The 14,600-nt window shown below is 70.4% G+C and overlaps 4 protein-coding genes and 1 pseudogene across 4 annotated transcripts; 2 read left to right on the top strand and 3 right to left on the bottom strand.

The window, feature by feature from the left end:
* Nucleotides 1–69: 69 nt before the first annotated feature.
* On the bottom strand, nucleotides 70–1,828 carry KHK (ketohexokinase). Its single transcript, XM_048937476.1, has 8 exons — nucleotides 1,721–1,828; nucleotides 1,534–1,650; nucleotides 1,296–1,430; nucleotides 1,056–1,128; nucleotides 839–985; nucleotides 571–659; nucleotides 307–464; nucleotides 70–216 (listed from the first exon to the last, which is right to left on the bottom strand). Exons 1-8 carry the CDS (start codon nucleotides 1,825–1,827, stop codon nucleotides 131–133), a joined length of 912 nt encoding a protein of 303 aa, XP_048793433.1. The 5' UTR covers nucleotide 1,828; the 3' UTR covers nucleotides 70–130.
* Nucleotides 1,826–7,112, top strand: LOC125689833 (cGMP-dependent protein kinase 1-like; annotated as a pseudogene).
* A 41-nt stretch (nucleotides 7,113–7,153) lies between these two features.
* On the bottom strand, nucleotides 7,154–12,215 carry EMILIN1 (elastin microfibril interfacer 1). The gene is given in 8 exon segments (XM_048937351.1): nucleotides 7,154–7,574; nucleotides 7,696–7,830; nucleotides 7,902–7,919; nucleotides 8,001–8,080; nucleotides 8,082–8,100; nucleotides 8,520–10,051; nucleotides 10,429–10,554; nucleotides 11,957–12,215. Coding segments are annotated over 8 exon segments (2,364 nt in total). The 5' UTR covers nucleotides 12,085–12,215; the 3' UTR covers nucleotides 7,154–7,248.
* A 593-nt stretch (nucleotides 12,216–12,808) lies between these two features.
* OST4 (oligosaccharyltransferase complex subunit 4, non-catalytic) lies at nucleotides 12,809–13,788 on the top strand. Its single transcript, XM_048937507.1, has 3 exons — nucleotides 12,809–12,913; nucleotides 13,024–13,165; nucleotides 13,672–13,788. The coding sequence occupies exon 2, from the start codon at nucleotides 13,025–13,027 to the stop codon at nucleotides 13,136–13,138; it is 114 nt and encodes a 37-aa protein (XP_048793464.1). The 5' UTR covers nucleotides 12,809–12,913; nucleotide 13,024; the 3' UTR covers nucleotides 13,139–13,165; nucleotides 13,672–13,788.
* Nucleotides 13,789–13,936: 148 nt separating this feature from the next.
* Nucleotides 13,937–14,582, bottom strand: LOC125689825 (uncharacterized). The gene is made up of 2 exons (XM_048937502.1): nucleotides 14,136–14,582; nucleotides 13,937–14,049 (listed from the first exon to the last, which is right to left on the bottom strand). Exons 1-2 carry the CDS (start codon nucleotides 14,580–14,582, stop codon nucleotides 13,972–13,974), a joined length of 525 nt encoding a protein of 174 aa, XP_048793459.1. The 3' UTR covers nucleotides 13,937–13,971.
* Nucleotides 14,583–14,600: the final 18 nt, after the last annotated feature.

The following is a 14,600-nucleotide window of genomic DNA, read 5'->3' as shown; positions in this document are numbered from 1 at the left end:
GGGCCGAGGAATACAGCCGCTGCCGCCCACAGTGTGAACAGAGCAGGGGGGGCACGCGGGGGCTGCGGCAGGATGCGGTGGCGGGGGTTCGCGAGCTTTATTGGGCGCGGGGCGGGGGGCACCGCGCGGCTCAGACGATGCCGTCGTAGCCGTGGATCCCGCACTTCTTCCCCGCGATGCGGCAGCCGAAGGTGAGAGCGTCCCGCAGGCTCTGCCCTGAGGGGGGAGTGACGAACACGGGGGGCCGTGAGGCGCCGCGGGGAGGTGCGAGGCCGAGCCGTGCCGAACCACTGAGGCCGCGCGCACCTCCTGACAGCGCGAAGATGACGGCGGCGTTGAAGGTGTCTCCGGCCCCCAACGTGTCCACCAGCCGCTCCGGTGGGAATGCGTCGACGTGCACCAGGGTCCCATCCGGCTCCAGCGCGTCGGCGCCCTCCTCGGCCCACGCGCAGATCATGGTCGCGCTGCGGTGCTACAGCTGGGACGGGGGCAGGCGGAACCCCACCCGCAACCGCGGCTCGCCCTTCCCACCCAACCCCGTGCCGTCGCCGTCCCGTCCCCGCGCCTTACCCTGGCCGCACGCGGCTCCGTAGCCCCCGCAGCGCCTCGGCCGCCGTGTTGTAGCCGAAGTGCTTGGCCAGGTCCTTGCTGATGAACACCTACGGGGGGCGACGGGCCGGCGTTCCTCCGCGCCCCCCGGGACCCGCTCGACTCTCCCAGGCCCCTTTTCGAGCCACACCCGCTCGTGGCCCCGCCCACTCCCACCTGGCCCCTCCCCCCCACCCAATCGGACCAATCGCCGACGGGGCGTGGCGAGGTGGGCGTGTCCGGGCCGTACCACGTCGCCGTGCGCCAGGAGCGGCAGCAGTTCGTCCCGCGGCTTCTCCACCTCCACAGACGTGCGGATGCGCTGCGCGGGCGGCAGCGCGCTGTTGTGTCGCTCCACGCGGAGAATCATCCGCTCCTGCTCCGCCGCGTTGCGGGCCTGAAGGAATAGGGGGCGCGGTCACGGCGAGCCACGCCCCTTTCCGAGCCCTCCCCGCGCCGCCCCGCACCTCCCAGTGGATCCACTTGTACTGAGCCAGGTCGACCCGCGCGAAGTCGCGCTCGGTGACGTCGGGCAGGTTCCTGCGGGCGAAGGGCAGCCCGAAGCCTCGCCTCTGCCCCGGGCACCGGGCGAGGTGCCCCGGGCGGCCGGGGAATGATTAACGGGGGCCGCCCTCCGGCCGTCCCGCAGCCCTGCGGGAGCTCCGCCGATCACGGCGGGGACCGGGATCCCGGGGGGAAACACCCACGTGTCGTGCAGCACGATGGTCCGCGAGCCGCTGGCGGCGCTGACCACGCAGCAGGCGCAGGGCACGTCCCCTTGGGGCTGCCAGGTGACGTGTGTCACATCCACGCCGCGGCGCTGAAAATCCTCCACGATGAAGCTGGGGGCACATACGGGGTCGGGGGGCGACGGGAGCAGCGGGGCTGCGGGCGCCCGGCACCGCCTCCCTCCGGTCTCCCACCCGCCCCGCCGTCCCCACTCACTCTGCCGCGTGCCCGCGTGCCAGGGAGCCCATGAAGGCGCAGGGAGCGCCCAGCAGCGCCAGCACCGTGCACGAATTGGAGGCGTTCCCCCCGCGCTGCCACCGCTGAGTCAGGCACCTGCGGGACGCGGGGTCAGCGTGCGGGACGCCGAGCGGGACGCTGTGCGAGGCGCCGCGCGGGGCGGTACCTCGTGTCGGTGTCCTCGGCCGGGTACGCGTCCACCACGCTGATCACGTCGAGGCACACCAGCCCCACGCACAGGATCCGCTTCTCGCCTCCCGCCCCCGCCGCCATGCCGCGATCCGCGCAGCGCTCCGCTCCGCTCCGCTCTGCCCCGGTGGATGGGGGGATGGGGGGTGGCACTCCACAGGCTCCGCCCCGGTGGCCTCACGCAGCCCCAACACCTCGCACCGCCGCCGCTCGCCCGCGGCTTCCACCCGCACGGCCCCGCCGGCAGCGCGGTGCTCGCGGGATGGGTGCGCGGTGCGTGCAGGACGGGTGCGGGTCGCCGCAGGGTGGGTGCGCGGTAGGTGCGGGAGGGATGCGCAGGGCTCCGGGCGGGCTCGGTGCGCGGTGTCTGCGGGCACGGGTCAGCACGTGCCCGAGGAGAGGCGGGGCGGGTTAATGTGTCACCGCGCGGGGTGCGGGGCGGTGCGGCGTCCCGCGGGTGGGAGGAGTCGGCGCTCAACGCGGGGTCGGAGGTGGGTAGGGGCCCTGCGGGCGGGCGGGCGCCGCGGGGCTGTGTCCGCAACCGGGTCCAGGCGGGGTCGGAGTTGTGATGCCGGTGGCCGAGAAGGTGGGGTGAGCACCGCGTCCCTTCCCATCTCATCTCGTCCCATCCGGCGACCTTTGCTCGGGCACAGAGCGCCCTCAGAGCCCTCCCCCTGCCGCGGAGCTGTTCAGACACCGCCGGTGCCAGGTGGCCCCGTGCCCAGAGCTAACGTTCCCCGTGCCTCGGGGCCGTTCCGCAGCCGCTAACCCGGGGGTTGTCTCCGGTTGATCACGCCGTCCCACTTTCGCAGGGATACGCGATGAAGCGGTGGCTGCGGGATCGGAGGCTGCAGGAGCGGCGCGCCTTCCTGCAACGCGCGGTGCGGGGACCGGCCGACAGCGGGGACCTCCGGGACGCCAAGCCTCCCGCCGGCTCCCCGAACCTCCACGGCCCCGCCATCGTGCCTGAGCCCCTCTCGGGCGACGCCGCCAAGCCCCCCCCCGACCCCCGGAACCCACTCGCAGAGGTACCCGGCGGAAAGCGGGGGGACGGGGGGGAAGCCGAGGTTGGGGACCGCCCCACCGACGTCCCCGTGCCCGCAGGGACCTGGCCCTTATGGCGGAGGCCGTGAGGCGCAGTGACTTCCTGCGACGTTTGGGAGAGGGTCGCCCCGAGGCTCTGGCGCGGAGCTTCGTGACTGTGCGACGCGAGGACGGCGACGCGGTGGTGGCCGAGGGCGGCGAAGGGACGGCCATGAACATCGTGGCAGGTGAGGGAGGGCTGCGAGAGCCGGGTCGCGTCGTCGTGTGCGCGCCCAACGTGCGAGGCCGCCGCCCGCTCGCCCCGCAGCCCCGCAGCCCCGGGCGCGCGTGTGCGTGTGCGTGGCTGCCGCGGTGCACGAGGCCGCCCGCACCCCGCAGAGGGACGCCTGAGCGTGACCCAGCGGGGCCGGCAGCTCCGCACGTTGAGGCCCGGGGACGTTTTTGGCGAGTTGGCCATCCTGTATCACTGCTCGCGCACCGCCACCGTGCGGGATAAGTGAGCTCCTGCCCGCGTGCCCCCAGCGTCCGGCCTCTCTCCCCCCGGCACCCCGCTCACTTCGTTTTGCGCCAGCGCTCTGCCCCGTGCGCCTCTGGGCCATTGACAGGCAGCGGTTCCGTGCCATCACAACCGGCAACGCCCGGCAGCGGCGGGCCGATGTGCTGCGGATCCTGAGAGCGTGAGTACGGCGTCGGCCGGTGGGGAGGGACATCGAGTGCGGGAGGGGTGCGGGAGGGGTCCAGGGGGGATGTAGGAGAGATGGATGCAGGGGGATGCGGGAGGGATGCAGTGGGATGCAGGAGGGATGCAGGAGGATGCAGTGGGATGCAGGGGGGATGCAGGAGGAATGCAGAAGGGGTGCAGGAGGGATGCAATGCGGATGCAGAGGAGATGCAGGAGGGATACAGAGAGAATGCAGGAGGGATGCAGGGGGATGCAGGGGGATGCAGTGGGGGTGCAGGAGAGATGCAGGAGGGAGGCAGGGGGGATACAGAATGGATGCAGGAGGGATGAAGGGGAGATGCAGGAGGGATGCAGGATGAATGCAGGGCAGATGCAGGAGGGATGCAATGGGGGTGCAGAAAGGATGCAGGAGGGATGCGGGGGGCGGTGCAGGGGGGTTGTAGGGGGAATGCAAGAGGGATGCAGGGGGGGTTCAGGTGTGCTGCAGCATGCACAGGAGCTGTGCCCTCCCACAGGGTGCACTGGCTGCAGGAACTGTCAGACAGCCACCTCTCCAAGCTGCTTGATGCCATGGAGGAGATACAAATGCAGGTAGGGGCTATGGGACATGGCCCCCCACACAGCACAACGCTGAGCTTCTGTGTGCCCATGGTGCTCCTTCACACCCGGCCACCTCATCATCTGCGAGGGCGATGAGGGGCAGAGCTTCTACATTATCCTGAAGGGTGAGGTGGGTGCTGTGCTGTGGGGCAGTGCCATGGGACAGCACTGGGTCTCTCTCACCCCGCTCAGCCCCACATCCCCACGGGTGCGGGTCAGCCAGCGTGAGGATGGGCAGAAGAAGCTGCTGCAGGTGCTGGGTGCGGGTGAGCAGTGAGAGCAGGGGAGCTCTCACTGCTGCAGTAGGTGCCCTGCAGGGCCACAGGACAGCATATCATGAATGCGTGCAGCTCTCGTGCACACGCATGCACTGGCTCTCACGTGCACAGAGCTCTTGCACATCCGCTCACATCCCCGTGTCCTTATGTCCCCGTGTCCCCATATCCCCATGTCCCCATGTCCTCAGATTGCCATGTCCCTGTGTCCCCATGTCCCCACGTCTCCGTGTCCCTGCGTGGCACTGATCCTTGCTCTACCCTGCAGAGACTTCCTGCAAATCATCCCCTTCTGCCCCCACCACGACTCAGATGTGTGAGTGTCCTTGTGGGGACGCTCTGGCCCCAAGGTCCCCATGTGCATCGTTGTCTGGGTGGGTGCTGGGCACAGTGACGTGGCACCAGCAGCGGGTCCTGGACTCTGCCCTGGGAACACAGCACGGCCCCGGTGCGTGCTCAGCACAGCCTGTGTGCTGCCCTGTCTGATGGGTCCAGAACTCCAGATCCCAGAACCCACCCTGTGCCCAGAGCCATGCTGTGTGGCTCTGGGGGTTGGAGTGGGGGGTTTGAGCTGGGGCTGCTTCCATTTGCAGAAATGTCTGTAACAGAGGTGCCAACCCTGACGGAACCCAGGTGGTCAGCGTGGGATGGATGGGATGGGGGTGGGATGGGTTGGAGGCAGGAATAGGGATGGGATGGGGGTGGGATAGGGATGGGATGGTAATGGGGATGGGGATGGGGATGGGGAAAGGATGGGATGGAAATGGGGATGGGGATGGGATGGGGGTGGGAATGGGGATGGGATGGGAAAGGGAATGGGATGGGGATGGGATGGGATGGGATGGGATGGGATGGGATGGGATGGGATGGGATGGGATGAAGTGGGATGAAGTGGGATGGGGATGGGGATGGGGATGGGGATGGGATGAATTGAGAATGGAAATGGGATGGGGATGGGAATATGAATGGCATGGTAATGAGATGGGGATGGAAATAGAGACAAGGACAGAAATGGGAATGGAATGGGATGAGGTAGTGATGGCGATGGGGACAGGCACTCTGGGTGCAGGCACTGCAGGGCAGTGTATTCCCCACAGGAGCTGGGGGTCCCCCCACTTGCCACAGCCCTGCCCAGCAGTGCAGCTGGAGGAGCTGGCAGCCATGCACTATGAGGGAGGGCAGAAGCAGGGGCAGCTCGTCGTGCTGGGCACCGGTGGCTTCGGCAGGGTGGAGCTGGTGAGAACCATGCCCATCCTACGGGGTCCCCACGGTGCCATCCCTGTCCCCATCCTGATGCCCTCCGCCAGGTGCGGTGCCACAAGCAGCTCTTTGCACTGAAGCGGATCTGCACATGCACACGGAGAGGAGGGTGCTGGCCCGCAGCCACTGCCCCTTCATTGTAGGGTGAGTGCTGGACCGGGGGCTGTGTGGTGCCAGGGGGAGCTCTGTGGGGCTGGGGGGGCTGTGCGGGGCACTGAGCTGCTCCCACTCGCAGGTTCTTTGGCTCCTTCCGTGATGTGCAGCACATCTACCTGCTGCTGGAGTTCTGCCAGGGAGAAGAGCTGCGGACCAAACTGCGTGAGGTGTATGGGGCTGGGACACGGGGTGGGCAGCCGTGTGCTGCAGTGCCAGGCAATGCCGTGCCACGCTGTGTGAACGCTGGTCCCGCTCTGCTGCAGGCACTGCTTTGAGGAACCTCTGGCTGTATTCTGCACTGCTTGTGTGGTGGAGGGCCTGGATACCTGCACGGCCATGGCATCATCTACTAGGACCTGAGGCCTGAGAACCTGATGTTGGACCAGCTGGGTTACGTCAAGCTGGTACCAAGGCTTGGGGGCAGCACTGAGGGCCTGTCCTGACACTTGTGTGAGGATGTGGGCTTGGGGGAGCTGAGGGCTGCTGTGCCACAGGTGGACTTTGGCTTTGCCAAGGAGCTGGAGCATGGGGAGAAGGCATTCTCCTTTTGTGGGACACCTGAGTACCTGGTGCCCAAGATGCTGTGCCATGAGGGCCACGACTTTGCTGTTGACTTCTGGATGCTGGGCATCCTGGTGTTTGAGATGCTGGTGGGCAGGTGAGCGTGTGCCTCGGGGCTGAGCCTGACCCACCCCCCTGGTGAGCTCTGCCAGCACTGACCCCCAGAAGGTCTACAGATGCATCCTGGATGGCATCTTCTCCTTCCCTGCCTTCCTCAGTGAGGCTGCCTGCTCTCTCACTGCCAAGCTCTGCAGGTCTGGCTCCATCCCCATCCCCATTCCCCCCCCGCCCCCCCATCCCATCCCATCCCATCCCATCCCATCCCATCCCATCCCATCCCAGGAGGCACCCAGGGCAGTGCCTGGGGAACACAGCCAGTGATATCCGTGGCATTAAGAAGCACAGGTGAAGGGACACAGAGGCAAAGGGAGGCATCTCACGCCACCCTCTCCGTGACCCTTCCTGCAGCCCCCCCCTTTCCCCAGGTGGTTCAGGGCCATCCGGTGGAAGCGACTTGCACTGCAGCAGATGGAGGCACCCGCTCTACAGCTATTGAAGGAGGTGGGGATGGAGTGTGGGGTGGGGGACGCTGGGGGGGCTGGGAGCTTGGCACTGACCCCACCACCCAGGGCCCCCCCTATGCAAGCGGTTGATTCGACATCAGTGGAGGATGAGCTTTTGGGATGGGATGAGGAGTTCTGATGGTAACAGGATGGTGGTGGGACCCGCTCTGGAGGGGCAATAAAGCGACGGGGCAAGGAGGAGGCAGGAGACGGGGGTACAAAACCCGGTGTCGCATCTTTATTGGGCGGGATGGGGGTGGGGGGTGGGGAGGGAGGGAGGCGCAGGGCAGGTGGCAGCGTGGGCACGGGGACGGGGGGTGCCGATAAATAACGGGGTGTGGGGGGGTCTGCGTGGCGGGGGTCCTTACAGGGTGTCGTAGAGCAGCGCAGCGCTGAACACGGTGAGGGGTTCGTCGGGTGCGTGGGCCAACCGCCCCGCCACCAGATCGACGCACAGCGTCTCGCCTGCCTCCAGCGGCACGATGAGGCTGAAGACCCCCAGCGAGCCAGGGCTGGGCTGCAGCTCGGCTATGGGCTGGTTCTCCAGGCCCTCGGGCTGGAAGCCCCCCGAGTCCAGGCGCGCGATGCCCTGGTTGGAACGCGACAGCACCGCCTCCAGCTTCTCACCCTTGTGCCCCGTCAGCACCGCGCTCACCAGGTAGCGCCCGCTCACCGGCGCCGTGAAGGTCCCTGGGGGGTGATGGCAGTGAATGGCGGTCCCCACGGTGCCACAGGGACGAGATCAGCCCCGTGGCCTTAATACGCTCCTTAACTCCCCCTCGCAAGCCCATCCTCCCCCCTCCTCACTCACCCGTCTCGGGGTCGTAGGCTCCGCCGTCGTTGAGCAGCACCCTGTCGAAGGGCACGGTGCCCGGCTCCGTGCGCTGCGTGCTCAGGGCGGCCGAGAAGGCGATGTGGGGCACAGAGCCCGGCTCCCCCACCGGGCCTGGGCACTGTGTCAGCACGGGGCCCTCAGTGCTTTCCATCCCCATCCCCCCCCACCCCGTGCCCCCCTACCTCTCTCTCCTGGCAGACCTGTAAGAGAAGGGATACAATGGCTCTGTGGGCACAGCCACACCAGCACTGGGCTGCAAGGCCATGGGGGCTGCTACCTACCTGGGGCACCCACGGGGCCCTGCTCTCCATCCTTGCCAGGGGGCCCAGAGGGGCCAGAAGGGCCCATCTCCCCTGGGGGGGCCGGGGGGCCCCGGGGGACCTGGGGAAAATGGAGAGTGTTAGGGACCTTCATTCCCATTAAGTGTCCCCACACACCACACCCTTTGTCCCCACTGCTCGTGTCCCACACACCCACAGGCCTCAGCTACTCATCCCCGTGCTCTCACATGTCCCTACTCCCGATGCCCCATAGCCATGCCCCCATCCCTCAGCCCCACGGCCACGAGCTCTGCAACCGTTTCCACATTCCGTCCTCAAAACCATAAACCCCCACTCGCGACACGGCCCCACTTTCCCTAAACCCGCCTCCTTCACCTCCTTTTCCCCATCGCGGGGCCCACCTCTTCCCTCCTTACATCCCCATTCCCCCATCCCCGCATCCCTTTTCCTCCCTCCCTCATCCACGCCCTCTCTCCCACCCTTCCCGCAGCCCCTCCCCCCGCAACCCCCCGCACCCACCGGCCGTCTGCTGCCTCCCTCCGCCGGACACCTCGCTGCGCAGCTGCTGCACGCTGCCGTCGAGAGCCGCGAACCGACGCGAGAGCTGCGCCTGCAGCTTCTCCAGCAGCGCCTCGTGGGTGCGGCCGGTGCCGTTCAGCTCCCGCACCGCCCCCCACAGCCCCGCCACGTGCCGGCTCAGCCCCTCCCGCACGGCCCGCAGCCCCCCGGCCACCGCCTCCAACTGCTCGCAGACTCCCTCCAGTTTGGCCACGCGCGGTTCCAGCGCCTCCCCGCACTCCACCGCGCTCTCCCCGCGTTCCTCGCTCCGCGCCGCGCGTTCGGCCGCTTCTGCCACGAGGCGGTCCAGCTCGGCGGTGAGGCTCTGCCGGGCGGCGCTCAGGTCCCGCAGCCTCGCGTCGTGCTCCTCGGCGGTGTCCTGCAGGCCCCGCACGGTGCCGTTCAGCGCCCCGAAAGCCAGCAGCGCGTCCGCTAACTCCGCCCGCAGCTCCCGCAGCTCCCAAGGCGCGGCGCCGCCTCCGAACACGCTGAAGCCTTCCAGCGGCTCCTCCTCGCCGCCGAGGTCGGCGGGCTCCCGCAGCCGCGCCTCGTGCTCCCGCAGCCGCCCCTCCAGGCCTTCCAGCGCGCGGCTCAGGTTGGCGACGCGGCCCCGGAGCGACGGATCCCCTTCGGGCGGCCCGGCGGCGCGGGACGCGTTCAGCCGCCCCTCCAGCTCCGTCAGCCGCCGCGCCAGCGCCGGGCCCGGTCCCTGCCCCGCTCCTCGTGCCGTCTCCAGCGCTCCCACGCGGCGCTCCAGCTCGGCCGTGCGCCGGAGCAGCTCGTCGAGGGGCGCGGGTGGAGCCAGGCGGGCGCTCAGGGCGCTGACGTGCTGCTGCACCGTCTCCACAGCGTCGCGGTTGCGCTGGTCCACTGAGCCCACCAACTTCTCCAGCGCCCGCATGCGCTCGCGGTCCTCCGCCTGCTGCCTCCGCAGCCCCTCGGTGCCGGCCGCGCACGCCGCGCACATCTCCCGCAGCCGCTCCTCCTCCTCCGGCGACGTGACCCCCCCCGGGACCCCCTCTCCGCCGGCGCCGTCCCGCGCCGCCTCCAAGCGCTGCAGCCGCTGCTGGATGTGGACGAGAGCTTCCCGAACGTCGGGGGGAGCGGCGTCGGCCGGGGGGGTCCCGCCGTCGGCCCCGCGGCTCACGTCCCGCAGCTGCTTCTGCTGCTCCTCCAGCTGCCGGCTCAGCCGCTGCACCGCGTCCTCCAGCCGCCGCACCTTCTCTGCCTCGTCCGGGCTCCGCGGGGCCGCCGCACCCCCACGCCCCCCCCCTCCCCCGCCGCCCTCGCCCCCCAGCCCGCTCAGCGCGCTGCCGAAACCGGAGAGCGTGGGGCGGCCGGGCCGGGGCCGGGGGTGAGCGGTGGGTTGAGGGGAGCCCGGCTGCGGCCCCTCGGAGCAGTCCTCCCCCGAGTAGCCCTGGCAGCACCGCCACTCCAGGTCCGACACCGTCTTCTGGGCCACTTTGTAACGGGGCCGCAGGAAGCTGCGGTACCTGCGGGCAGAGCGGTGCGGGGTCCTGCGGCCGTTTGTACCATCCCACCCCAGCGCCGGTCTGCGGCTCCGGGCTGGGAGGAACGAGATGCTACGCGTGGCTACGGGGCTGTCGCGCAGCCGGACGCGTCGCCACCACCCATCGCCTCCCCCTGTGCGGTCTGGAAACCCCCCCTCACATTCCACGGCTGCCCCATTAGCACGGGTGGTGCTCCCCGAGCCTCCGCATCGGTGCGGTCCGGGAAGAGCCGGGTCGGGGCAGGTCAGGCGCCGCTGCGACCGCATTCTTGCGAAAAAGTAAACAGCGCTCCCAGAGCGGATAAACACGGCGGCCGGCCCCGAGCCCCCCTCCTTCCCTCCCAGGCCCGCGGCACTCACGCCAGGACGCGGGGACACTGCAGCTGCCCCCAGGCGCACGGCTGGAAGTCGGCCTTAACGAAGCTCTCCACGCCGTCCTCCACCACGCAGCTCACCGTGCGCGTCACCACGAAGGCGCACCAGTTCCTGCGGGGAGGCGGTCGGCAGCGTAACGGCACCCTCCGGCTCTGCACCCCTCCCGCCGCCTCCCCTTACCCTCCCCCCTCCCCGGTAGCACCGTCACGGCCCGGTGCTGCGGGTTAATGGGCCGCATCCCGTCCCGCCGACGCCCTCTCCCGCCGGTGCCCGCTCCGCAGTCCCGGAGCGCACCGCAGCCGCGCTCGCGGCCTCGCGCGGGGATTGGGATGGGGAGGCAGAGAAGCCCGTCCCCGAGGTGCCCCCAGGTGAAGCCGCGGCGCTGCGGGGACCCCCGCTGACGGAACACACAGCCGCGCGGTGCGGGCATCCCCCGGTGCCATTCCGCATCGGGGTTCTGCCGCCCCGCGGCCGACTCTCAGGGGCTCATCTCACCCCGGAGCCCGTAAGCGAGGGGCACAGCCCCCGCCCCATCCGCCCCCGACGGCACACAGCCGGGATGAGACCCGCGCCCCCGCCCCATCCCACTTGAGCGGTGAGGAGGGGCTCGGCCCCCCAACCCCCTCCCCGCCCAGGCTCCGGGCAGGGCCCCCCGCCCGTCCCCCGCCGCAAGACCCCGGCCCGGCCCCGCGCTGCGCACAGCCATATATGGTCCGAGCCCTGAGCGGCCCCCCCGCCCCCCCCGGGCCGCCCCACAGCCCCGCGGCCGTTCCCGGCAGTCCGGCTGGTTCCCCTCAGCCCGCGGCCGGATTCCAGCTCCTCCCCGGGGGCCGCTGGGAATTCCTGCGCCGAGGGCCCCCCCCCCCGCTTCCCCCGCACCTCCCCCCCATCCCGGGCCGACGCCGCCCGCGGGGCTGTGCCCGCACCCCGGAGCGGTGGGGACGGGCGCAGTACCCGTACCGCGAGGATGGCGCTCCGCGTCACGCAACCGCGGGCACGGGTCGCGGTGTACCCCCGGGACCCCCGGCCGCGGCCTCACGGCCGCAGGTGAATGCTCCCCGGGGCGATGCGGGGCCGGGGAGGCCGAGCCCGCGTTCCCCTTCCCCGGCTCAGCCCTGCGGCGATATCCCACGCGGAACGGGGTCCCGCGTGCCCCGCTCATCTGAGGGGCCGGCGCCGGACCGCGCTGCAGTCCCCCCACCCACTCCCGCACGGCTCCGCTGCTGCGGTGCTGATGTGGCTGCGGTGAACGGAGAACCGCAGCTCCGCACCACCGGGACCCCGCAGCAGCCCCACCGCCCGCACGGGATCCCGCGGTGCGGCGCGAGGATGGAACCTCCCGGCGTCCCGCATCCGGCGGTGGGCCAACTCCGCCGCGCTCCCGCACACCGCTCCCCTCAGCCCGCAGCCCCCGCCCCGCGCCCTCCACGTGCTCCTCCGCTGCGGGAGGACCGCACCGAGTCCCGCACCGCCCCGCAGCCGTCGGAGCGGCGCCGCGCGGGACGGGTCCTACCTGTGCCTGCTGGCGGCCCGCGCGGGGCCGTGCGGGGCGGCCCCGCCGGTGTAGAGGCTGTAGCGCGGGGGGAAGTTGGCGGCCAGGGCCTGGGCGGCCACGAGCCACGGCCACAGCCACGGGGCCATGCCGTCCCGTCCCGTCCGGTCCCGTCCCGTCCCTCGGCTCTGCCCCGCGCTCCGCTCGGCGCTCCCCTCCCCTCGGCCAACCCCCCGCCGCGGGGCCGCCCCGCCGCAGCCGCCCGACGGCGTCCCCGGGGCCCCCCGCTTCCTGCCCGCCCCGCGCCGCCGCTCCGCCGGGCACCGCGCGCCGCCCCCGCCCCCGCCGCCACCGCCGCCGCCGCACATCTGCTCCTCGTTAGGGCCCGGCGGGGGGGGCGAGGGGGCCGGGCAGGGGGCAGCGCGCGGCTCTCGGCTCCGGGCGGCTCCGCACCGCACCGCACCGCCCCGCGGGGTGTCCCGCACCGCGGGGACGTGGCACCGCTCGGCGGGCTCTCCTCCCGCCCCCCCCTCTGCCCCCCGCCCCCCTCCGCGCCGCGCGGTGCCACGTCCCCGCGGTGACCCCGCCATGACGTCACCGGCGGCCCCGGCCCCGCCGTGACACCGCGCTGCCCCCGGGCGCCGGCTGACCGTGACGTCACGCCCTCGCCCCCCCGACCCCGCGGTGACGTCACGGCTCGGGGCGCGGAGCCCCGCGGCTGGAGGCGCCCCCCGGCCCCGCCCCGCCCCGCGCTATATTTGGCTGCCGCCCGCCCGTCGGGGCGAGGCCCGCGTGGGACGCTGCTGGCTGCGCGCCCGCGGCCGTGACGTCACGGCGGGGTAGTGACGTCACGAGACCGGCGCTCCATCGCGCCCCGCCCCCCGCTCTCCCGCCGTGCCCTGCGGCCGGAAGTGGCGGCCGGAAGTGGCGCGGGGCGCGCGGAGACGTGGAAGCGGCGGCGGAGCGGAGCGGCATCGCGTGAGCGGCGGGAGGGGAAGGCCCGGGGGCGGGTTGTGGGCTCCGGTACCGGATGGGGGGTCGGGGCCCGGTGTCCGGATGGGATCCCGCATCCATGCCGCTGCCCGCAGGATGGTGACGGACGTGCAGCTCGCCATCTTCGCCAACATGCTGGGCGTGTCGCTCTTCCTGCTCGTCGTGCTCTACCACTACGTGGCCGTTAACAACCCCAAGCGGCAGGAGTGAAACGGCAGCGAGCCCCGAGCGGCACCGGTACTCGCGGCGCCCCCGCCCCGGTCCCCGTCCCCTCCCTGATCCCCGGCCTTCCCCTCGCCCTTGTCCCCGTCCCTATCTCCATCTTCATCGCCACCCTTGTCTCCCTTCCGGTTCCCAGTCCCGTCCCTTGTTCCCATCCCAATTCCCGTCGTGGTCACTGCATCCTGATCCCTGCTCACCTCGTCATCTTTGTTCTCATCCATCTTGTCCCCATCCCTGTCACACATGCCCCCATCTTGTCCTTGTCTCCACCCTGTCTCCATCCCTATCTCCATTGTGTCCCTGTTCCAATCACACACCTTTTCTTTGTCACCATCTACATTCTGTCACCATCTTCATCCCCATTCTCATCCTGATCCTCCCTTTATCCCCATCCTGGTGCCCAGCCCTGTCCCCATCCTCATCCCATCCCTATTCCTGTCACACATGCTCCCATCTTGTCCTCATCCCATCCCCATCCTTATTCCTGTGCCACCCTTGCTTACAGTGCTCTTTCTCCACAGGCCTGCGCTGCACAGAGCCACACCACACAGAGCAGCACCACAACCATGGCAGCTGTGGAATCCCCCCCCTGCCACCCCTCACCACCGTGCCGTCTCTGACCGGGCTTTGACAGAAACACGACATGAGACAAAACCGTGTTATGTAAAATGCCTCGGGGCCTCGGGGCTGAGCAGGGCGGCCCCCAACCCCGCGCATGGCACCAAATGCAGCGCTGCTGGCGGCTGCGGCTTCGCCGTGCGGTGGCTCCCGGGTTGGGCACACAGCCGTGGCACGTGCGGGTCCGGTGCCTGTGGCCACGCTCAGGCCTCAGCACAGAAGGAGAAGAGCTGCCGGTAGGAGCGCAGCACGGGGCGGGCGGCGGTGAGGCTGGGTGGGCACTGCAAAGCAGGACAGCGGGTGGGGGGAGGCCAGAGATGGAGGCCCCCGCATGTGCCACGTTCCCCTGCCACCCCCTGGGCTGTACCTGGGGGCGCAGACCCTCGCCCAGCAGCTGCTCCACGCTGGGTGCCCTGCTGCCAGAGACTGGGGTCTCCGGGCAGGGTGCTGGAGATACAGGGAGTGGGGTTGGGGCTGGTGCTGCACTGCTGCCCTCCTCTACCAGAGCAGTCGGGACAGCACTGTCTGGGGTAGACTGCGTGGTGCAGAGGGCAGCATAGCTGTGTGTCGGGGCTTGGAGGGCTGTAGAGCTGCTGGAGCTGAGCACAGGCAAGCTCAGGGCTGCTGCCGCCTTCCTCGCACTGGGATCCTGCTGGGGCGGGTGGTGAGCCCCCCCGGGCTGCAGGGACCGCACAGGATAGTGAGGGCTTAGCGGTGCAACCGGGCCTGGGATGGGGATGGGGTTCCTGTGGGCTGGATCAGCGCCATGGCCATGCCAGCACCTACCCGGGCTGCTCCAGGGCCCTCCTGGCATTCAGCTTCTTTGGGAAAC

This window comes from Lagopus muta, chromosome 2 (assembly GCF_023343835.1).
Source record: "Lagopus muta isolate bLagMut1 chromosome 2, bLagMut1 primary, whole genome shotgun sequence".
Classification (NCBI taxonomy): domain Eukaryota; kingdom Metazoa; phylum Chordata; class Aves; order Galliformes; family Phasianidae; genus Lagopus; species Lagopus muta.
The sequence above is the reverse complement of the archived record's forward strand: the minus strand, read 5'-3'. Positions and strand labels throughout refer to the sequence as shown.